The 24,918-nt window shown below is 41.6% G+C and overlaps 1 protein-coding gene and 1 non-coding gene across 2 annotated transcripts in view; both read left to right on the top strand.

The window, feature by feature from the left end:
* LOC138596852 (rho guanine nucleotide exchange factor 17-like) overlaps positions 1-24,918 on the top strand; it is a 66,542-nt gene that overhangs the window by 30,513 nt on the left and 11,111 nt on the right. The window contains exons 3-4 of the mRNA XM_069668279.1: positions 18,255-18,332; positions 21,668-21,850. Of these exons, the coding sequence (XP_069524380.1) occupies positions 18,255-18,332; positions 21,668-21,850 (261 nt within the window). The remainder of the gene's footprint in view (positions 1-18,254; positions 18,333-21,667; positions 21,851-24,918) is intronic.
* On the top strand, positions 24,458-24,530 carry trnam-cau (transfer RNA methionine (anticodon CAU)). The gene has a single exon. It is a non-coding gene; the product is annotated as a tRNA-Met (tRNA).

Below are 24,918 nucleotides of genomic sequence, written 5' to 3'. Positions count from 1 at the left end.
CATTTTACAACCGTGGGTTTTAGTGAAGTATCACTTCTTCGTTTGTTGCTTCGTCGATATTTATCACTCCATCTCAGGTGTCGTCGCGTGCGAGTATCCAGGTGTGTCAGAGGACGAATATTCTTCTCGCTTGCCTCCAATATAAGTGTGTGAGTGTGTGTATGTGTGTATGTGTGCAAGTGTATATTAGCCCAAACGCTGATCGTGTCCTTGCCTCAGCCTCACCTCTCTGGGACAAAGACTCTTTTCACAGCACACTTATCTCTCTCTCTCTCTCTCTCTCTGTCTGTCTGTCTCTCTCTCTCGCTCTCACTCACACACACACACACACAAATCCACACCATCCCATAAGGGCGTATTTGGCGAGCGAGTAGATCTGGTTACCTGTGTGATCTCCCTCTTTCTCTCTCAGACAGTATCTACAATAATTGCAGCTCTAGATACCAAACTCTTTATGACTGTAGCCTAATGACTTAAATATGACATAAGTAATAAAGTTATTTTATGTAGGTATTAGAACTTATCCGAGTATACACATGCTCTTTATTTGATGTTACATTTTGCTGAATTTATTCATGCCCTATCTAGAAAAGTTGCTGTTATGATTTTTCACTACGAGTGCTGCCCCCTAGTGGATAAATGCACATACTTACAGTACAGTAAAAGGACAGTCAAGAGATGTTTATCCTTACATCATAGGTATCGATTGTCACAATCAATGCCAAGCTTATACTCATGCAGTGTGTGAGAATAATAATAATATAAGAGACAGACAGATATTTTGAGGGTGAGACAGGCTAAGATCCACCTGCACACAAAGAAATAAAGGGGAGAGGATAAAAAGATTTATCCTCACGTAACAGTGGGTATCATCTTTTTTCCTGGAATCATCTGTCATTGTCCTGTTATCCTACACACACGCACAGACACGCACACACCTGAATGACATGTGATGTTGGTTCATAAATCATGTTTCATTCTGTTCTACTGTGTGTGTGTGTGTGTGTGTGTGTGTGTACCTGAGGATTGTTGTGATAAAACACCAGATGGATAACTAGACACACACACACACACATACTGGAGTTGGGATAGTACAAGCTGTTTGCATACACAGGTGTGTGATGAGACATTTGTTTTGATCTGTTTGGGCAGTCATGCGTCCACCTCTCCTCAGGTTACTCTCCCTCTCTCTCACGCTCACACACACAAACACACACACACACACACACACACACACACACACACCTGTGGATTAGTTTGTATGCTGACAGGTGTCATCAGTCCTCCTACATGTTTATCTATAGACTCCCTCCTCGGTGACTCAGATTTTGCTCTCTGATATTCGCTCAGTCGCTGGGACACAGATGTCACATCAGCTGTTATTTCGCAGTAACACTCGCTGACACACACAGGCGCGGCTGCTGAACAAGAAATAAACACACACACACAGTCACACATTTCTTTGCAAGGTGGGAAGGAAATACAAGGTTGAAGCACGGCTGCAAATTCAGCCCACTCATTATCATCTACATATGGGTGGTGTATGTCTGAGTCTGGCTTCTGTTCATTGTTTTGTTCACTTCCTGTTTCATCATCATTCACTGATTCTGCAAATCTGTCCTGAATATAGTGAAAAAAGAAATCATAGAGAAGTAGACAGGGATCTTCAGCTGACGTTGTATAGAGGCTGTGTGTGTGTGTGTGTGTATGTGTGTGTGTGTGGCCACTTGGAAATGTGGGTCAGCCAGCATTAAGCTTGTAACTCATTCAGGGAGAAACACTCCATCCCCCAGCTGCCCACATTTTCTGCATGTGCGTACATGTGCACATGTAGAAAAAACACACACACACTCGCACACTTTTTTTCTCCTCACCACCTAGCAACTGCATTAGTCCAATTCCAAACAGGAAATGCTAAGGATGTGAGCGATCTGGAGTTGCTGTGGCAACTAGATGCTACTGATGCTGATGTAACAGGTCAGGTGATGGTTGTGACTTGTGTGCTCTCGTCTGGTGATGTTTTATTTGTCAAAAAATGGGTTGTCCAGAAATGTTGCGCTGGGTCATGTTCCTTCTTTACGATGAACACCAGCACCGTATTAAATTGAGTTAATTGAACATAACTGTTCTGCTTCTGTGAATACCCCTTACTGCACCCAATGTGTATTAATCTGTGACAGAAAATAGTCCCCCAACAAATACATAATTCACTTGTTTATCTTGGTTTGCTCAAAATTGCAGTGCCTAGCTGTTTTAAGTAGTGACTAATGATTAAATTATAGATTTGTGGCTCTGTAATAATGTTCAACCCTTTCGTATGAAGACTTCGGCTCGGGGTTGTCTGCTACAGACATGGTAGGTAAGTCAGAAAGTATCGGGAGACAGGCTCAGAAAAGAATGCCAAAGAATTTCAAGCAACTGTAACCTTTAATCAAAAACTGTGTTTGATGTTGTTCTCCTTCATGTTGATGTTTTTTTTAACTTGAGGCGTTCGAAGCGCTCCTGCCAAAACATGCGGCCCTCCAGGTGCTCCAAGCCGCTTGACCCCCGTGCCAAAATGCTGCCTGTAGATAACAAAGGAGCAATTGGCCCCTGAAAAAAAGCCACTGCCAGTCAAAGCTGGTGCTCTCTGTAATCTCTGTTAGAAGCAATAATATTTGAAACTGGCGCCATAGCTGTGGAGAAAGTTGTACAAACAGCTCGTGGTTTCACCCATTATACATTCCTACAACACCCAGTGTGCATTGTGCCCCTCCCTCTGAAAGAAACGGCCCCATATACAGTGCTGTGAAAAAGTATTTGCCCCCTTCCTGATTTCTTATATTTTTGCATATTTGTCACACATTAAATGTTTCAGATCATCAAACAAATTTTAATATTAGACAAAGATAACCAGAGTAAATACAAAATGCAGTTTTTAAATTATGATTTCATTTATTAAGGGAAAAAAGTTACCAAACCTACCTGGCCCTGTGTGAAAAAGTAATTGCCCCCTAAACCTAATAACTGGTTGTGCCACCCTTGGCGGCAACAACTGCAATCAAGCGTTTGCGATAACTAGCAATGAGTCTTTTACATCGCTGTGGAGGAATTCTGGCCAACTCTTCTTTACAGAATTGTTGTAATTCAGCCACATTGGAGGGTTTACGAGCATGAACGGCCTGTTTAAGGTCATGCCACAGCATCTCAATCGGATTTAAGTCCGGACTTTGACTAGGTCACTCCAAGACCTTCATTTAGTTTTTTTAAGCCATTCAGAGGTGGACTTGCTGGTGTGTTTTGGATCATTGTCCTGCTGCATAACCCAAGTGCGCTTGAGCTTGAGGTCTTGACCTGATGGCCGGACATTCTCCTTCAGGATTTTCTGGTAGAGAGCAGAATTCATGGTTCCATCAATTACGGCAAGTCGTCCAGTTCCTGACGCAGCAAAGCAGCCCCAGACCATCACACTACCACCACCATGTTTGTCTGTTGGTATGATGTTCTTTTTATGAAACGCTGTGTTAGTTTTACGCCAGATGTAACAGGACGCACACCTTCCAAAAAGTTGAACTTTTGCCTCGTCAGTCCACAAAATATTTTCCCAAAAGTCTTGGGGATCAACAAGATGTTTTTTGGCAAATGTGAGACGAGCCTTTGAGTTGTTTTTGGTCAGCAGTGGTTTTCGCCTTGGAACTTTCCCATGGATGCCATTTTTGCCCAATGTCTTTCTTATTGTTGAATCATGGACACTGACCTTAACGGAGGCAACTGAGGCCTGCAGTTTTTTAGATGTTGTTCTGGGTTCTTTTGTGACCTCCTGGATGAGTCATCGATGTGCTCTTGGAGTAATTTTGGTAGGCCGGCCACTCCTGGGAAGGTTCACCGCTGTTCCAAGTTTCCTCCATTTGTGGATAATGGCTCTCACTGTGGTTCGCTGGAGTCCCAAAGCCTTGGAAATGGCTTTGTAACCCTTTCCAGACTGATAGATGTCAATGACTTTGTTTCTCATCTGTTCTTGAATTTCTTTAGATTGCGACATTATGTGTTGCTTTTAGCCTACTTCACTATGTCAGACAGGCTCTATTTAAGTGATTTCTTCATTCAACAGGTCTGGCAGTAATCAGGCCTGGGTGTGGCTAGTGAAATTGAACTCAGCTTTCCAAAAAAATGTGGTTATCACAGTTAATTTGTGATTTAACAAGGGGGGGCAATTACTTTTTCACACAGGGCCATGTAGGTTTGGTAACTTTTTTCCCTTGATAAATGAAATCATCATTTAAAAACTGCATTTTGTATTTACTCTGGTTATCTTTGTCTAATATTAAAATTTGTTTGATGATCTGAAACATTTAAGTGTGACAAATATGCAAAAATATCAGTAATCAGGAGGGGGGCAAATACTCTTTCACAGCACTGCAGGACTGAGGTTGAAAATAGGCGAACTGGCCCTTTAAACAAGTGGAAAAAGGTCACTCCTAAATCAGCACCTGTCTGATCGGGCCCTAATGCTGTTATTCAGACATGGCAGCCATGACACTTGTAGGAGTAGAAGTACTTTGTGTGGTAAAAGCTGCATATTAAGTAGTGCACTTCTAACATTTAAAAGGGAGGTCAATATAATTCTGACTCAATGCTTATCACTGAAATTGAGGGAGGTATAGAAAGTAAGTTGGAGCTGCTGGTCTGAATGTGTGGGTTGAATAGAAACATGGCGATTTGAAAGAGAAAGGAAACATTTCCCTGTTTATTCGTGACGAAGTTTCAAAGCATCACGATATTTTTTTCATTCCTCAAGTGCTTACTTGAGAGCCCCTTACCTGGTGTTAAAGGTGAACTGTTTGTAGAGAAACACAAACACCCATGTAGACTTTATGCTTTAACAATTTCTGTCGAACCGAACATGCCTGAGAGATTGTCATCCCTGATCTCTGTCAGCAGACCTTCAAAACCATCATTTGTTTCCATGGCAACAAGGATTAAAGGTCAATGTCCTGCCACGAGCTTGACCTTTCTAAATGTCCTTTGGTGACCTTTTTTCTGTTGTTCCCATCTGATCTCTGTTGGAGAGAAAGAGCCTGACGTCTGTGCGGGTTTAAAACGAGGACAAAAGCCCCCTCACACCCACTTAGCTGTGAACAAATGAACAGGTTTCAGTTTGAAAACAACTTTTTTTATTTACTGTTTTGCATTTAACTGGTTAACATCAAATCAGTTTGTTATTTATGAAATGTCTCATACTGCTCTTTGTTTTTAAAAGCTGCTGTCGCTTCGTTCAGTTTACTTTACAGTTCAGCTCAAACCCACGTGCCCTCCATCCTCTACGTATGCAACTTTTCCCATTAAAACTGCATTTTAAATTTATGCGGTCATGAAAACTCTCAGGCGATACATGTCATGCAACGAATGTGCGCACAAAAACACATGCATAAAATCCCTTTGACAATATTGTCAACATATCTATATTTTTATAGTGTGTGTGTGTCTTTGTAAGGTTCGATAAGTGTGTTATAATACAGTGCGTACTTGCTGACAGTGTGTTACAGTGTTGTTTGGTGACTCAACTCGAGACAGAGTTGAGTCTCAAGTCCCCAGTGTTCAGGTCGAGTCTGAGTCAACAGAAGAATCCGAGTCTAGTGCCCATTACCTGAGTCAGAGTCCAAGTTAGCTAGCAGCTAGCTAATGGTAACGTCATCAACAGTCCAAGTAACTTCGGCATCGCATTTACTTTTCTGGGTGCATCCCGGACAGATGTCTGTTAAAGTTTGAGGTTGTCGAACATGTTGCACTGCTCTTGCTTGTATTTGCTGTAAAATCATTGGAAGTAAAACACATGATTGAGGAATGGCAGGAACTGTTACTGAACAAGGCGGCACGTGAACGTGCATGCAGGTGAAGTTGGAGAACTGCTCCAGATGTTGGCAAGGACAATGGAAAATGGTCCTGATTGCAACTATCTGCACAGATATAAGAAAATGTGTGAAGGCACTACAAGCAAATATTGTCCCATAAAGCCAGTAGGAAAAGTATAGGCAATTCAAGCCAAGCATGTGGAGGAAATGGTAAATTATCAGTACCTGTTCTACAGTATAATGACTCGACTGGATATTCAACTTATCGAGATATCAGACTTCTCATTTTGTTGCTTTGAGTTTCTCATTTTGTAGATATACTTTTTGATGTAATTATCAATAAAATTAAGATTGCAACACTTTGCTTTCTCATCTATTAGATACTTTTCAACTTAACTCTTCCTGCAGTTAGTTTTTCACTCTTCTTCAACTGATGGGGGGGTAGATACCGTGCTTCAAGTGTCTTTAATGTTAAACACATGGAGGATGTGTTGAGACTGCTGTTATGATTAAAATTTGAACCTTTAACACAAGTTAATTTACAAGTTATGATATATGTACGAGTAAAGCCCCGTCTCAAATACAGACCTGGGACGTTATGTCAGAATAGCCAGACTGCTCAGTGCAATGTCTGTTTGTGTACCACTTTATATTGGATGCCTTTGGGTTTGGCTTGGGCTCTGGGAAGAAGTACGATGTATGTGTATTCCACTGATTTAGTATTGGTCTTTCTTAAAGTGTCCCACAAGAGATTGGTGGTTTAAATGGAAGCAATAGAGACTAAGATGTCTTTTAGTCGCACGTTTTGGTCAAAGCTTGATCCTACAATTCCCATAATGCAACTCAAACTTCATTGATACCTACTTCTTTAAAACCCCTCGTCCCCAGTTATGAATGCAAGTTTTGAGTCTCGAACCAGAGACAAGACTTCATTGAAGTTCATGATTAAATACTGTGGATTGCCCCTTTAATTGATGAATTAAAATGCAGTTCGATTGGAAACCGGTTACAGCCTGGAAGGTGGGAAATACATGCAAAAAGCTGCAACATGCTTGTAAAAGTCTACATGACTTGTAGTTAATGAGATGCAAAGCACAGGTTTGGTCCTTTAAATTTCACCTTGCTGGCTGTTGTCATGGTTTTCTGTGGGCGGCTGCCATTTAATGTGTCAGGAAGGACATTCTCATTCAAATCTGTATTTCTCAACAGGATTTAATTAACTGCAAAGTGAGAAAGGACACTCAACTTATATAACTGGTAGCATGTATGATGTTAAAAGATGCTAACATGGCAGAGGGGTCATTTATATGATGACAGCTCTGTCATCCTCTCCTCCTCTTCATCCCTCCATCGATTATTTCAGGAGGGATTGGTTGAGCCTAGCAGTGAGCGTCTGCCCTGCCTGCTGTCTCTCATTATACACACCCAAGGGGGAGGGCTATGACACACGCGCACACACCCACACACACTTTTATCTCTCCCGTGGTCCACACACACCGCGACATGCGCTCCTTGCTTACATCATCCATGCAGTAGAAGCAGATCAGACATGCTGAAGTGCGCTGCTTTGCCTCTCGCACACAGCTGAGTCTACCTGCTAGAGAGCAGACGCACACTCTGACACACGCGCCGAAGGCACAAGACTGAATTTACAGAAGAGAGGGAGGTTGTTTTCTAAGGGTCTGATTTATTTTAAAGCTTCCTTGCAGAAGGAGAGAGGAAAGGTGGTGATTCCCTCGACCCTCAGGTGTGTCTTTACTTCATCCTGCAGACATGAAGACCGAGTTTGTGTGAGTAAACAAACGGGCAGGTGTTTCGCAGTTGTTGCGTGTGTGTCTATGAGCCAAAGTGAGTGTGCGTCGGGGCGCACGGACCAGTCCGTATGCTGCAGATGGTTCGAACCCTAGCCCAGTTCAGCATCGCTCTGGAGGAAATGAACGAGAGCGGGGAGAATACGGGGGATGAAGGAGGCGGAGGAGAGCGAGATGGAGGAGGAGGAGGAGAAGACGTGGTGGACAGGGATGCTGTGGATCAGTTGAGAAACAACAACGGGAACAGGAATTCTAGCAGGAATTTGAATGGGAATGGAGTTTGTGCTGGAGGCCCCCACGGAGAGGTAGATGAGTGTTTTCTTTTCTTTGCGGTTCAAATATTTTTCCCTGTTTTGCAGCTTTTCTGCAGGATGTTATCAACTGCATGTCCAACTTCCTCTGCTCTTCTTCTGCCACTTCTATTCCTGTAGACCTTTCTTTGAATTCTCTCGTATTTCTTCTGTCTTTCCGAGTTTTTCCTTCTGTATTTTAGCTCATTCCTTCTTTTAAAATGTCTCCCCTCCTTCACTCATGTCTCTTTCTGCAGATCCTCCTCTCTCCGTCTCTCTATAATAGAATTAAAGCCGAGTGAATCACACGATTAACTCCAACACCTACTGTCACAAACACTCTCTGTAGTCTGTTTGGAGTCTTGACTCACAGTCCATTGTGTTTCTGATCCTTGCATACAGTTTCTTCACTAGTTTTTAGGCGTCATTTATCTTACTCTAATGTGACTCTCTTAGGACTTTGTGTGTTTGTCTTAAACAACAAGTTATGTATGTTTGAATGGGGGCAGAATAGACAAAAACAATTGGGATTACATCTTCATCTTAATTTGTATTCGAACGCACAAAGTCACAAACAAACTGTAGGCATAACAGAGCTGCTGTAGATTTGCTAATCTTAACACCCGGCCCTTTAATCCCCACAGTTCTCCCGACGCATGTGCTTATAGAAATGTTAAAAATGAAAGCTAACCCTTTACTTCACTTTGACAGGAATGTCTGTCTGTTTTCTTAAAATACTTAAATACAGGCTAAAAAAAAAAGGTAAATAAATGTAAAGATTGCTTGGTTAGTCAAACCAATTGTCAAAACCCTCCAAATTTAAAGTTAAATATGATAAGAGACGAAGAAAAACAGCAAATATTTATACTACACAACCCAACATTTATTATATATTTGCTTAGAAGTTACTTTTTTAATCATTTATCCAAAAATTAGTTCAATCAGCAAACCAATTAAAATCCATTATCTATGTGGCTAATCAGGGTCACGGGGGGCTGGAGTCAATCCCAGCTGTCATTGGGCGAGAGGCGGAGTACACCTTGGACTAAACCCCAGTCAATCATAGGGCTGACGCATAGAGAGAGACAACCTTTCACGCTCACATTCACACCTACGGGAAATGTAGAGTCACCAATGAACCTAACAAGCATGTCTTTGGACTGTGTGAGATACCCGGAGAGAACCCACGCATGTACGGGGAGAACATGTAAACTCCACACAGAAAGGCCCACTCTGTCCAAAACCAGGATTCGAACCAGGAACCTTCTAGTTCTAGGCGACACCACCGTGCCTCCCTAAAAGACTGATCCTTTCATCTAACACCTTAACATTCATTATTATATAAAGTGACTGTGAATTGGATGTGAGCCCTATGTGAGGAGTGTGATGATAGTTTGGAGAGGGAAGTAATGGAGGAGATGATTATGATGATGGAGGAGTTGTGAGGTGCATCAATAGTGTGCGTGCGTGTCTGAAAGAGAGAACATTATTGATCAGTACAGAGTAGGTCACAGCAGTCCAAGTCCCAACAATGACAATAAGGGACTACATAGACAAACAGACACACATGCTGTTACATAAGCCTGCTGAGAGGTAGCAGATAAAGAAGAGGCGAAGGACGAGACTCCTTTTATTATCTGTACTTCCACTTCGAAACACGTCCGAGATGTAAAAATCAATCTCCGTGTTTTCACAGAGCTGTATGGCTGAACCGCGGCAGAGGGATGAGTGATGAGGTTGCTTTCTCTTCGGGCTTAGATGCTGCCTGTTGCTGCTTTCGCCAGGCTGTTGCCAGGGGATACAGTCGGGGAGGGTGGAGAAGTGTGACGACAGCGATGAGACGGGAGGAAAGAGGAGACTGTGTTTCTGTCGCTGAGGATTTTAATGAGATAAATTCAGCTCGGGTAACTAGCTTTGGGTAATTAAAACCTGTTATCATATTAAAGATGCCTTTATGTTGACTCACCGATCAGTCATGCGGCTGTGTGCAAAAACACTGAACTGAAGGAAAATAACAGTGACAGATTGAGTGTTGATTCTTGGCTAGGCTAATATAGCCTATTGGAGAAAGTGACACTGTAAGTGAGGACATTGTTCTCGTCGAATAAACATGTTGATAAACATCAAATTAAAACATGCAGGTTTTATGGACTCATTTTTAAAAGTACTTAAAGTAAAAGTGATTTTGTACAAGTTAAACAAACAAGGAATAACTTGTTAGTTAGATGGTCGGCAGATTTTGTTACCAAAGACCAAGCCAGGCTAGCAATTTTCCTCTGGTCCCCGCTAAGCTAAGCTAAGCTAAGGGCTCCAGCTTCATAGCCTTTGTTTGGACATGAAAGTCAATCTTCTCATTTAACTCTCAAACTGCTTCAATCATTCCATCCTCAAAATACATGAAAGGTAACCATTGAATATGCCAATATTTTTTTAAAGCATGAGAAAACAGTGAAAATGTTACATAATGTAAAAAAAAAAAAATCAACAAAATAACCTTTCAGGTCCTTCATACCCGTGATAAACTCCCACAGGTGATTTCAATTACTCTACTAATTAGAGCTCTTCTCACAACTGTGTGACAGACAATGTTTGATTGACATCTTCACTTTTCTATGAGCTCTGTTAGCGCATGACAAATAAGATATTTTTGAGACCCTCTAAAATGATCTAAACATAACCTTTACCGGCGCTATACAAATATTATTGAGCAGTTGTATTCTGTATGGAGTTTGAAGAGATACAGCTGAAGTCGTTCCAGCTGCGTCCCAGTCTTATTGACGGCGGCGAAGGTCACAGAAAGAAAGAAAGCGACCTTACAAAATACTTGATAGCGAAAGATTGAAAGCAGCTGCAGCACTTAGAGAAAAATGAGTGGGAACTGTAGTCCTTTGTTGGCAAAATGCCAACTTTAGATGCGAAATCATCCGTATAAAAAAGGTGCCTGATGAAAACCAGAATTTATTTTCTTTTCAATAATGGATAAAACACAAACACCTGGTGTGTTCTTGTCAAAGTACAGAGACCAGAATTACTGGAAGAGTTTGTGTAAATAAAAAAACAGCAACAGAAAATCCCAGATAATCAGTGTATTATAAAAAAGGAAAAGATGTATTTCTTTTCTGGTCTGACTGAGTGTGAAAAGCAGTATTAGCAGTGAACAGAACGCTACCAGAGAAAGATAAACATTGCGATGTCTCCTACAAACTAAAATAAACCAGACTGACTTTAGACAATGCTGCCTGTGCTCGGACTCTGCTCTGCTGTAATGTTTGGCTGCGGTTATGAGGAACAGCTTACTTTATGGACCCCCTGTGACCACAATTATTATCATGACACCAGAGCTGGCAGAGGGACACATGAGAACATGTTGTACTACTCACACATAGACACTTGTAAGGATGTTTCCCTCTTACAGACACACTCAAGGGTTTCCTCTTGGTAGCCTCCAGATAAAGAAGCGACGGGCTGAATCCTGAGAGCCATCTATCCTGACATTTCTTTTTCTTTATTTCTGTGGATCATAGCTTGGCTGTTTTGGGCTGATTGAATTACACAAACAGATTATTTGTATTCATTACTCTTTAGGCAACATTTGTCCTGAGATCTGGGCTGTTAAATGCATTAAAGTAATCTGATTATAAATAATTTGCAACCTCAAGACTTCCGCCCCTAAAAATAGGTCGCTCGTTTCGGTGTATGTAGGATTTCTAATTTAGGAGGCACCTTAAAAAGACACAAGCATTCCTTAATACCAAGATTAAAGGTGGGGTATTATTTCAAGCTTCACATTTCACCTGTGGAGTAACTTAGCAGAATTTACAGTTAAAAGACTCTTTTTACAGACTGGTGCTCTGTGCGGGCCCTCATACAGCCTCTATCTGAAACGACTCAGTCTGCTCTGTCTCTTTAAGAAACCCCGCCCATACAAGCCCACTTTCTTCTGATTGGCCAGCTCTTCGAAGCCTGCCAAGTGGCAGAACTCAGTGATTGAGGCACGCCTCCTACCCTGTGGCTGTGTTACAGAGTCATGGAGTCCATTTGAAATGAATGTCTGGAGCTCTTGTCCTTTGGAAAAGTAAACACTGATGTTTTTCCTTCACAGGCAAAGAAACATTTTCTCCAAAACATTCTTAACCAACTCACTGAGCACAGCCATTGAGCAGAGTGGTAGAGTGAAAAAAAAAAATCATCCTTAGCTGCTGGGTGGGCGTGTCCTTGAACTGCTGTGTCCTCAGCAGATGCCCAAATATAGAGTTCCGCCACTTTGTGACATCACAAATTGAAGCGTCTGGAGAAGTCGGTCTTAAAGCGAGCTTTCACAGCAGCCTGCAGACTGAGACTTTTTTAGCAGGGGATTACTCCAACATACTTTTACCTACAGATTTGAAATTTCACCCACATTTAGTCTGGACATCCAACATTGTAACATTGTATATATGTCTTAAAATGTGAAACAGCATAATACCCCCTCTTTAAAGTAATTGTTATTCAGGCACTATTTCAAGGTTATTAAAACAAAAGTTTGCACACATACTGTATTTCAGTGAAGTATTCCAAATTAATTGAGACCAAATTCATACCAGCAAGACTTGTTCCATAACAGGAGGCATGTTACATAATCAGCAATTATGTCAGCAGGCAATCATTAAGCTCTAAGTGGTTTTAACTGTTTCTTTAACACAAATTATCCTTGGGTGGTTCTTCTTCTGTAAGGGGTGATTTAGCAATTTTCTTCAGGTTAATGTGACTAAAACAAAGGAAATGGACTTAGAAGTGAAGTCACTACAGTCAAAAAAACACTTTAAAGAGTTAGTGCTTTGAATATCGAGGGATAAAGATTGATGACCAGTTGGAGTGTGTGTAAGATTGAGGGTTTTGGAAATGCACACCTTGTGTGGGTGTGTACATATATGAGTGTTTGCATGTGTTAGCGGGATAAAAGCGAGGATGCAGATTGTTTTTTTTGCATATATATCTGTTTCAAGACTGTTTTGTGTACTTCTGCACCATGACCACCAGTATCTTTCTGTCTGAGACAGTTCAGTTCAGCCTGACTGCCCTGACTTGTATAATTAATTTCTTTAATTACTGGACGGGCGAGAATTACTGCCGTTCCAAGAGCCACACTTATGTTGTTGACTGGGCTAAAACCACATGTTCAGATGCTGGTGGATACATTCAGAGCACTGTCTGAACATGTTGAATACAGTACATAAAAACAACAACAACATGTACCTGTCAGGCTGTATCACTGTCAGGATGCAGTGAGGCGAGGTGTGGGGATAACTGACCCGTGGCCGATCCCTCTGTCCTCTGGAGGATGATTGGAGGTCGCTCAGGGGAAACTAAAGTAGACAGCCTTTAAATCCCGAAGCAGAATAATGTTCCTCCGTGTGAAAAGAAAACCTCTTTTTCGCAGGGCTGCACTTATAAAGCCAGTATTTGATGGCAGTGTACTTGATGAATAATGCCTGATGAGACAGGTGTCATGGTCGGGGGTGGCTTCGGGTATATTTTGTCTTTTTTTGTTGGATATTTAAGTTGTTGTTGTGACATATGTTCAAAGGCTATGAATGTGCATGACAGTCCATGGTGTTTATATTTAATTTGGAACGTAGCAATCAGTAATCAATTAGTTACACCTGTGCTTGAGCTCGTTACGCTTCTGTTACACCTGTGTCATCACAGTTACTCCTTCCAACCACCTCTGCAGAAGGTAATTCTAGTTTATTACTACTTTACTCTTATTTTTGTAGTTTTGTTCATATTTGTTTTTATTTATGGCAACATTGAGACCAAGTAATTAAAATATGAAAAGTAATTGAGACCTGGGAACATAGTAACACGGTGAAAAATAAGCCTAAAGGGACGAAAAAACCCAATCAGTCATACAAGGAGTTAACAAACCCTAAGGTCAGTCAGACACTATTTGGAACAAAGTAATAGAGGCAAATGTTAAAAATATTACACTGTTTTGTTATGAGCATCCATCAATTTTAAGAGACCAACTTCCTTGGTCAACTTTGGCCTGGACTAGCTATAGCTAGTTTGCCACTGTTATTTTATGAAATGAGGGATGGCACCTCCAAATGAAGTGTTTAAACTTATTTACAGCTAAATGTTAGCTATCCGATCGTGACTAATTTCTTACCCTGTCATTTAAACACAAAAATATGACTCAAGATGTAACAAAAGACATGGGGGAACAATGACACAGCAAACAGTGCTGTGTCATTGTGTATGTGTATGTGTGTTGTGATATTACACTGGATCCATATGAACTCTCTGCTCTGAGGCTGGACTCAGTGGCTCTTGAGATCCGCCTTTATTGTGACCATTCAGCCTCACAGCTGGGGTTACTATGGTAACCATGCATGTAAAATGAAAGTAGCATTCCAAGCATTATTTCACCATGTTCTGGTGTGTGTGTGTGTGTGTATATGCGTGTGTTTAAGTTTAATCTAATAAAAGCGAGCAGCTCAGAACAGAAGGACATTCCTCTCTTCAGGGAAGTTCCCTCTTGTTTTACCTCACTGTCACAGACACACGTTACTCCCCATCTTATGTTGTTGGGTCACACTGCTGCATCATTATGCACTGTGAAGCTCTCTGAGGATCAGACTCACTCCTACGCTGCGCACGTGTGTGTGCACGTGTGTGTGCACATGCTTATTAAACAGTAGAGACGGCAGTCGATCTCAGACGTCTGTTTTTGTCATGTTGACTTGATTCCAATTAGCGAGTTTTACAGGCAGAGAGAGTGGATCTGCATTTGTTAATTTAATCATATAATGAGGTATAATTTGTATATGACATTCATGCAGAGGCTGCTGGTTTCTTGTTTGGAGTACAGTGTGTGTGTGTGTGTGTGTGTGTGTGTGCTTTTGTGTATGTGCAGCATTGTGTCAGGGAAGTTAAACTGATACAGTACAAGAATTGATCAATTTAAATGATAAGTCAGTTTATTGATGTCACAGACAGAAAATTAATCATTTTGAATGCACTCATCATATTAAAAGACCCAGACTAGTTCAGACTGGTTCCTGCCTAAAGATTTGCAGGGTAAATTATAATATATATATATTTCTTTTTATATATATATAATAAAAATGTCTGCATCAGTGAAGTCCAATGAAGACCATGTATTAAACTTCAATTAAACCAATCAATCAATCTTTGATGATGTAGTGCCACATTACAAAAGACGTTATCTTAATACACTTTATATAAAGAGCAGGTCTAGGCCGTACTGTTTGTTATATTATTAACATATTAGTTGTTTTATTATTTAAAACCCAACATTAATCCACCATGAGTACTTGACAACAGTAGCAGGAAAACTTTCTTTAAACAGGCAGAAACCTCGAGTAGTTATCTGCAGTGACCTGAAGATGGCTGAAAAATGTGCCCTCTCAGCTTCCTTAGGTTCACATCTTTAATTTTGGTGCAATACAGTTGGAGTTTGACAACAAAACAGTTACTGAAACCAGTCCAGTTAAAATTTGGCGATGTGAAATTCAGTAGTACTTTAGAAGCTTGGATTCAGTGTCTTCCCTGTTGCCCGCTGTATCAGCAGACTGAACCAAGATGTCGTTTGAATAAAGTGGTCCTTCTGGAAAGTAATTGGGGAGTATAAATGGATGATTACTGTGGTGTTGCGTGTTCCCTCTTTAGCCATGTTTAACCATGTGTTTATTCCCTTCACTCCATTGTGTTTGTGTTTATATCTCAGGGCAGAGTAGACTTGGACTGAATCCCTCGCTCTGTAATGAAGCAACAATGTCGATCTTACAACATAATCTGACACAATCTTGAGTCACAGTGGCATGTTACAGTCCACCTGTAGTAAATTAAAAGTGATTTTCTGCACTATTTGACCATCCATGCACTTTCTGGGTGACGCACAAACACACACACAGTTAGACACCACCCTTCACCCTCCGGTGGTACCCCACAGCGCCCCTGGGATCCCTTCAGATGCCAAACACTAAACATAGCCTTTCTGGGAAGTCATTGTTACGGTTATTTATAGGGCACAGTGGTGCTGGCAGAGGGGAGAAAGTCCTCCTCCTGTGTATATGAGGCCTCTGTCCGTGTGTGTGTGTGTGTGAGTGAGAGAGAGAGAGAGAGAGAGACGTTGTGGTTATAGTATATGCACCATAGGGTTTAGCCCGTAGCTCTGTCTGTATTTACAAAGTCATGTTTGAGGACAGAGTACTTTGGGAGTCTCCCCAGAGACCCCTGAGATAATGCGTTTGACTTTTTCCATGCTCCTTTTACTCACCCATATTATTATATATAATACTTCTTTATTTGTTTCCGAAGTTCATTTCTTCTTCCTTCCTTCTGCGTGTTTCTTCTCCTCCTTCAGTTTCAGTCTGTCTGTTTCCTTTTTGCCCTTGACACGTTGGTTTGTGTCGCTGCAGCAGTTCATTCACTTGCATCCATAAATCATGAGTCATTGTTAGAGTGAACTGCTGAGTCATGCTTTGCTTCTGTGGACTTCCTGGCCTCGGTGACCTCTAATCCTTCAGTGCGTGTGTGTGCGTGTTTGTGTGTGTGTGTGTGTACTATAGCTTTTTAATCTTACCAAATTAGACCAGAAGGATATGAGATAAGAAAACTACATTGTGGTTTGAGACGTAGGTTTTGCACACAACGAGCAGCAGTGATCATGATGATCTTCATGGTTCAGCGTTGTGTGACGGATTATGCAAAGGAGACATGCAGAGAAGGAAATGGGAGTTTTAAAATAGCAGAAAGACAACAGGCTCCATGTTTTGAACTTTTCATTTAGTACGTATCAGCTAAGAAAATATAACCATATAAAGCTAAGTTTGGTAATATTATAATATATAATATACTACCTGTCAGTTATTCTCCAATGTGGTCCCATTCAGCCTCATACAGCAGTTGTAAATCATCTCAGAATCACCTCATTTAGGAAATCTGTTCAAACACTAACACCTGAAAGCTAAAATGCTCAATAATAATTACAGATAATAACAAGGCTGTCCTCTTTTGGAAAAATACACAAAAGGTGGAATTTTACAATTCTACAATGTTACACTTTCATTTAGCAGACGCCTTTGTCCACAGCGACGTACATCTGAGAGTTTTAACCTGCAATGGCGCAATTCTGGTTTCTTATTTAAAGTGATAATCTGGAAATTTTTCATTTCAATACATGTCTGTTAAGTCACTATCTATCGGCGAATGAGGTAACACAACGGCGATTGAGGGGCAGCTGTGGCTCAGTGGTAGAGTCCTTCAATCGGAAGGTCGGAGGTTCGATCCCCAGCTCCCTCAGGCTACATGCCAAAGTGTCCTTGGGCAGGACACTGAACCTCAATTTGCTGCGGGTGGCATAGCCAACGGGTATGAACGTGATGACTGATTGACAGTTGGGTACGTTTACGTGTCTCTGCCATCAGCGTATGAATGGGTGAATGTGACATGTAGTGTAAAAGCAGCTTTGAGTGCCCGCAAAGTGTTGCAAAGACTAGAAAAGTGCTATATAAGTACAGTCCATTTACCATGATTCACCAATGATGAAAGCCTTTGGACTGGGGGTCTGTGGCGACTTTCGAGGAAAAAATCGGCCAGTTAGCGACGCGTTTTCCATCACCCAGCAGTGGTTGGTCTGCCAGAGACGGTAGGCGGAGCTAAGTGGCTTCAAAAATAAGTGAAAATCCGAAGAAAAAGAAACAGACGCTCAGATGAAGGCAAACAGTCTAAAAAGCAAAACGAGGAAAAGAGTTCCAACCAGAGCCAACCGTCGACGTCACACATGCAACACTGTCTGAATATCTGGGAAGTATCGCCATAGGTGCCGCCAAAGAGAGCGAAACTGAAATCTTCGAGAGATTAACCAGATTGTTGCTTTAAATTAAGTATTTAAATTAAGCTTGCTCAGATTTCTTGTGTCTTGTTAGCATGAAAGCTCAACAGACAGGACACGTGGAAAGAGAGTGTGAACAAAGGCTGCAGATGGGAATCCAATGATGTTGCACTAACATGATGTCCATGTTATCATTTAGGCTACAATAGTGTGCCTTCATAAAACGGTAAAACAACTAAAGAAGACCTCTGTGGCTAAAAACACATTTTAACCTTGTTTTTTACACTTTGTAAACTCTGTTTTTCCTCGTCCTGAGTCTGTACTGAAAATATTTATTTTGCTTACAGCAGACACTAGCCCAGTCTGCCGTCTCCACATTCTGCTGTGTTGCATATCACAGTATAACATCACAGTGTCGGTTTGTGTGAAGATAAATCCAAACGCTCTAATGATTGACCTTCTCCTTCTTCTGTGTCTGCAGGACATGAGGAAGCATGTGATGATGACCCTCTTCGACACAGAGCAGTCATATGTGGAGTCACTACGCAGTCTCATACAGGTAACACAAAAACATATGCACACACACCGAAATACAGTTCACTGCAGATATTCTTAAATCTGATCTAATAAGTGAGTAACTGACATACACACACTGTGTCACACATCACACACACAAACACACCGTAGTGGATTGACAGCTTGCCGAGGACATGAATAACAAATGTAGGTAACAAAGGAGTTATGTAATCCACTTATTCATTCATCCTGTGAGACTAATCTGCTAACCCTGTCACATCGCACTGTCATCAGCAATATCTGCACACACACACACACACACGTATACACTCTCTCTCTACCGTATCCTATACCTGTCTCTGTTCGAACAGCTAACTTACCTTTACCTCAGATCTTAGCCGCATCATTCTCTCTGTCACATTCACACACACTTGTCACCTTCATACCTGTGATCACCTGCTTATATAACCTGCTTGTCATTAAAATGCTGTGTGTGGGTGAAAGGTGTGTGTGCTTGCATACACCTGTGTGTGTGTGATTGTGCATTGTGCATCTCACATGCACACTGACTTTATTGTGCTTCTCCTCTTGCATGTGTTTCTGCGTGTGTGTGTGTGTGTGTCTGTCTATGTGTGTGGCCACAAAGTGAATAATCCTGGGCTGTGTTCCCATGGTGACACAGGTAAAGTAAGTGTTACCACGGTGACTGCAGTGAAAGTGCAGATCCCTGAAGGAGGGTGTCAGATGTGGTTCAGCTGAGACAGCTCTAAGGCCGCGCTGTCCGAAGTTAAAATGCTACACTGCTTGCGTTTCCTTTTTCGGGATTGTGAAGGTTTCTGTGAGACACAGTCAATTTTTTTTTGTCAGCTGAGGTAGGACTGGATACCTGGTCTGACATAAAGTATTAATATAAGCTGTGTTTTCATTGTAGCTATGAATGGATGTAGCACATAGTAAAAAACATACACATACTGTAACTAGGGGTGGGCGGTATACCGGATTCAATACCGGTGTCACGTTCTGCCACGACATGGATTTTGCAATACTGTCAACACCGGGATAAACACACACATTTTAGTTTTTCTGCTACTACTACTTTTTCATGCAGGTGTCAGAGTCGCTAAATAATCAGTGACTCATAAGATTTCACTGATGCCCTGTCAGGGGAGGAATATGTCAGCATCTCCTGTGAAGCCAATTCTTTCAGATATATTGAAGCCAGAGGAAGACAAACACGGCTGAGTGAGGATATGAAGACGAAAGTCTTAGATTACTTCCCCAAATATTCTTTATTGCTCAGACCGAGGTTGCTTAGTTCACTGACAGCTCCAAACAGAGCAGGTTACTCCTCCCAAAACACAGGAAGGCCTTTACCTCATTTTATTCCTATTTTGCACCAATGAACACATTTGTTAAATTAAAAATCATTTTTCTCTGCTAAGGTGTGTTCCCTTACATTAACAATAGAGCAAAAAGAGCTAAAATCATGCTTTCAGTAGAGTAACCCTTTTCATTTTTTAATATAGAGAGATAATACTGTAACCGCAAAAAGCAGAAAAAATCCTGTAATATAGGATTTTAGGTCATATCGCCCACCCCTAACTGTAACTAACAAAGACATCCCCTTTCCCTTTCAGTCCCCTTTCAGTCATACTGAACATTTTAGCTTCTTTTAGCTCATTGTTTTGGTTTTACAGCCCGCAACTTTACTGTTTGCTCCCTGCTACCATCAGGGTTGTTTCTCGACACTGCATGTGTTCTGTACAACGAAGTCAGCTGGTGAGCATAGCCGGGTATGTGGCTGCTTAAGAGCTCAACATTTTTCTCAGGAGTGTGTGGGGACCAAAAAAGAGCTTAAAGAGGAGCAAGTATTGGCAAAATAGCAGGTTTTGCTAGATTGCATAATGTAACTGTCATTAGTTATGAAAATTACTTTTACTTTTATGGTCTTCAGTTGTTGTAACAAACTCTGTGAGTCTAAAACATGCAGCTCGATGGAGAGAGGGGAGGATTTATTGGTCTGTAGCCCAAATTGTGGTTGGTGGGAACAACCCAAATGCTACAAAAAGTAGCCCAAATTATCACGACCCACAAGAAAGCGTCTTTTTCAGAGAAAAAAGGGCAGGACGATCATTTCATTATAAGGATGAGCAATGTATGAGAAATGTAATACCTGTACTATACTTTGATGATAAAAGAGATGAATCATCTCGACATTCTGGGAACGAAAATCATCGGATGTGAAATTTTTCTATATGTCACTGTAATCGACCCCTCGCCAAGGTGCTTTCAAAGAACCGTGACATCATCAGATTTTACAGAAGGTGGATCATGATGACCTACATTGCGATCACACCTCTTCCGCTCTCTTTGTCGGCCTCCTGACCTGACACACTGCCCTGGGACTGCCATATAACTACTCTCACTAAAAAGCAGCATTAAATGTCAGTGCATAATTCATAACCTCTTTATAATCACGGAGATATTTGGAACATCCTTTGGCTTTTGATCATCAAAGAAGTCAGGTGGATATTAGTAGATGAGAGTGTCATGTAGTTCAAAAGAGCCCGATGCCTTCCTGTAAGATGAAGTTAGCGTTTCCTGGCAGTTACTGAGCTCTTATGAAAGACATTTCCAAGAACAAATTGTTGGAGGAAGCGCACACTGAGTCCCTGCTGCTTCCCTTTCTGTCCAAACTCTCTTCAGTAACTTTTATAGGCGGCAGATCGCTTTAGTCATCTAATGTGTCATGAAGTCAGGCAGTGAGCCACGCACGACTTGTCGGGACCTTACAGCTCCTGGAGACTCAGGGTCACATGTCTGAGTCCATTTTACACAGCTAATTGCATCTCCAAATTTCTCTCAGCTTGAATGGACAGCAGAGTGTGTGTAAGCGTGTGTGTCTATAAGGAAGATGGGCCCTTGTCTCACCACTTCTGCTATAACAACCTGCTACCTATTCTTTATCCCTTATTTACACAGTCTGTAAACACTCCCATATTGCATACTGGGTTCCCATGTGTTTACCTCATGCACCTTCTTCAAGTGTGTCGATTTCTCTGTCGTTGCATAAAGCTTTTGTCGGAGAAACAAATAGTTACAGCACATAACTCTCATTATAATCACATAAACCTGTTTTATATCTGTCTCATTGTGCACTGGATTTTCAAACAATGTGTTAAATTGTGGATTTAAAGGTGTCGGTAGGCAGATTTGTAAACTTCCACTCTTTATGCTAAGCTAATCGCCCTCTGAATCTGTCCTTCAACACACACGGGAGTGGTACCTATGTTTTTTTGTCTGTATCCAGACTCAAACTAGCTTACCTCTTGAAAGCTTAAATGACTTGAGATGTGCTAACAAGTCCTGTTCCCTCAGGGCTACATGCGTCCTCTCAAACAGACGGACGGCGGCTCCATAGTCGACCCTCTGCTGGTGGACGAGATGTTTTACCAGATCCCAGAGATCCTGGAGCACCACGAGCACTTCTTGGAGCAAGTTGCTTCCTGCGTCGGCCAATGGCACGATAGGCAGACCATCGGAAACATCCTCATCCAATCGGTGAGTAGTGATAACGAGCTGACCTCTCCTGCTATCTTTGAAACTGCAAGTCGCTGCAAGTTTCAGTTTTACGCTGAATTTTGATTAGAATCAGTTTGGGTGCGGTGAACATGTGAATGCAAATGGCCAAATCCGTCCACCCTGACTTTAAGCTGAATTCTTCCTGCCAGCCCCAAAGTGAAAAGTCTGCACAAAGTCAGGGTGAGCCGATGTGTGTGAATGCAGCAGGTAATGGTCTGGAACCTTCACCGGGAGCGAGTAGACGGGCTGATGATGTTGTTTACATAGAGTGGAGTTTCAGTGCTTTAAACTGTTTACTGCTCACCTCAGTATGTTATGTTTGTATTGCGGAAACATCCTTATACATGTACTGATATTAACCCAGAAACAGTCACCCTTCTGCTCTACCCAGACGCCCTCCTCAGCTAAATCAGACCAAGTATTTCAAGTTTTGAGCACCTTAGGCAGACGGTCTCCTGCTGTGTGAGGCATGTGTGAAAGGTCATGTCTGGACTATGTCAGAACCTGATTGTCCTGAAATCATCTGGTAATTGTCAGAGGTTCATGTGTAGTAGGGGCTGTATGTAAATGACTGAAGTTAAGTTACTTAACAGCATGACAGTTAAAATAAGGTCAATCTGATGTGCAGAATTTCCTGGAAAGTTTGAAAGCAGACACTCATTCAGCTCTGTGTAACTGTGCCAAATGTCACATCCTAGGTAACCTAATATTTTTCCTAAAGACCCTTTCTGTTTAACTGAGTTTTATTTAGAGATGGTCTGCAGTTGGCAACTAGATTATCATTTTGTTTTCCCGCTGACCTTTTGGCGACCTATTAAACATTTCCCATGACCCTCAGATGCCACTCAACATAGAAAAACAGCGCTCTGACACTTCCGTGTTTGGCCCCATTTCAGATTTTAGTCTTTTAGAATAGACACTGAAGAACTGGTTGTCTAGACTAACATTTTTATCCAAACTCAGAAATTAACTGAAGAGGAAGAAGCCTGGTTTCTTCATGGACAGACCAGAATGCATTGTGGCTAGAGATGTTTCGGTCCTGAACGACTCGTTCAAAAAGAACGAATCTTTTCAGTGAACGGAATGATCCGTTCACTTTCAAGCATCAAAGTCGTTCCTTTCATTCACTTGGCTCCCCACTTCTTCTTTTAGGAAACCAGACTGATTGATGTTAGCACGAGCCAATTGCGTTTCAGAGGAGGGCTGTTTGTATCACATCTAATGTATCAAATCACCATCATTGGTTAGGAGAACGACTGAACGTATCATCGTTCATGAACGAGTGACAGTGACTGAACGTATCGCTTGACCGAATGTCTCTCTCTCTCTCTCTCTCTCGTTCACTGAACGAAGCGACCTGATTAGGTGCATCTGTACATACAAGTCAATTCACAGACTCAGACTCTGATTAAATATATTACATCCTCAGGCCCTGTGAATATATAAGGAGCCTCATTCACCTCCGTTAAACTTTAAAAACAACATATCATAAAAACGGTGATGCAGACTCGCAGCGCTGAGAGGGAGAGAGCATCTGCACAGAGGGAGGGGGGGAGCGGGTCATCGCGGACTGAAGTGATGACGAGATATAAAAGTTTGATCATAAAGCCTGATCATCTACAGCTCTGTGTAAAATATATGTAGTACACAGCGGACTGCAGTCTCTGTTGACAGACAGATCTGAACACAGGTCCACGTTATTAAACGTCTGTGTTCCCCCCGTGCTGCGTTATAAACTATGATGAACTGATCGCACAATGAAGTTGTAGTCTTCGTATTTTATTTTATGTATTGTGTTTTGTACAGATATGGACGTATGTGTCTGAAATAAAGAAATAAAGTAAAGTACAATACTAGAAACGATATTACAAGAGCTCAAAAATAAACTGACACAACAGCAAGATGAGATAACACATGAATGTTTATTTTTATATAAATATAATATTTTCTTTTTAATATAGTTGGGCCAAGTAACTGTTATTTTGTGATGATTGAACAAGAAGACCAGTAATGCAATGGGAGCCGTATTGTTCGTGAACGAGTGAGAGTGAGTTACGGGTAAACCGGAAATGTCACTGAACGACCTGGTGAACGAATGTAATGAACGAATCGTTCAGCTGAACGAGATCCGAAGATCCGGGTCACTGAAGTGAACGAGAGTTGACATCTCTAATTGTGGCCACAGGCTTTTGTTTTTTATTGAGTGGGAAAAAAACCTCTCGCTCTCTTGCTATGTTAATGCTATTGTTGTCGCTCACAGCTCCTCACAGCTTGAATGAAACAGTTTCACAAACTCCCCCTGGAGACACAAACTGTCACACAAACACAATGAGGGAAACACAGGAAACCGCTACCTGAATAACAAGCATATGGGGTGTTCTGTAAAGAAAATATACAAACACATTTTGAAATAACTGCAAGCAGAAAGGTGAGAGTAAGTAAGAGGATTTTCTCTGTTTAGTTTGATCCTCCACACTGCTCAGACAGGCCCTCCCTCTCTCCCTCCCTCCCTTCCTCCTTTCTTCTCCCCTCCCCCTCCTGTTCTCGCTGCGGCTCTTAAAGCCGCAGCAGCTGCATGTCCTGCAGGCCTCGTTGGCGCAGTAGGCAGCGCGTCAGTCTCATAATCTGAAGGTCGTGAGTTCGAGCCTCACACGGGGCAGAGTTTTTCCCTCTGTGTTTGCTGTTGTACTGTTACATTTAGCTGTGTGGTTTATGCGTGATGTCTTTGTGCCTGATTTACATAAATAAATCCTCTTTCAGTCATCGCCTTTTTACTCTTTCAAAGACCTGTAATGAAAAGTAGGTGAAAGACTGAAAGATTCCCTCAATCCTAAAGTGATACATGCAGCTCTTGCTTGGGTCTGCTATATGTATATAATATTTACACTTTTTGTAGATTGTCTGTAATACATCTTATGTAGAGTCTGAAACCAAAGATGCCTCTCTGTTGTGGAGTCATTTGTGAAACAGTTTAATGCTCATACTGTGTAATTAAGTCTCTTTCCGAAATCGACATTTGCACCCTTTTGAAAGCATGATTATCGTAC

This window comes from Semicossyphus pulcher, unplaced genomic scaffold, assembly GCF_022749685.1.
Source record: "Semicossyphus pulcher isolate SPU_LCO1_2020_fin unplaced genomic scaffold, fSemPul1.0.p SCAF_19, whole genome shotgun sequence".
Taxonomy (NCBI): domain Eukaryota; kingdom Metazoa; phylum Chordata; class Actinopteri; order Labriformes; family Labridae; genus Semicossyphus; species Semicossyphus pulcher.
Note: the sequence above shows the minus strand (reverse complement) of the source record. Positions and strands in the feature narration are given on the sequence as shown.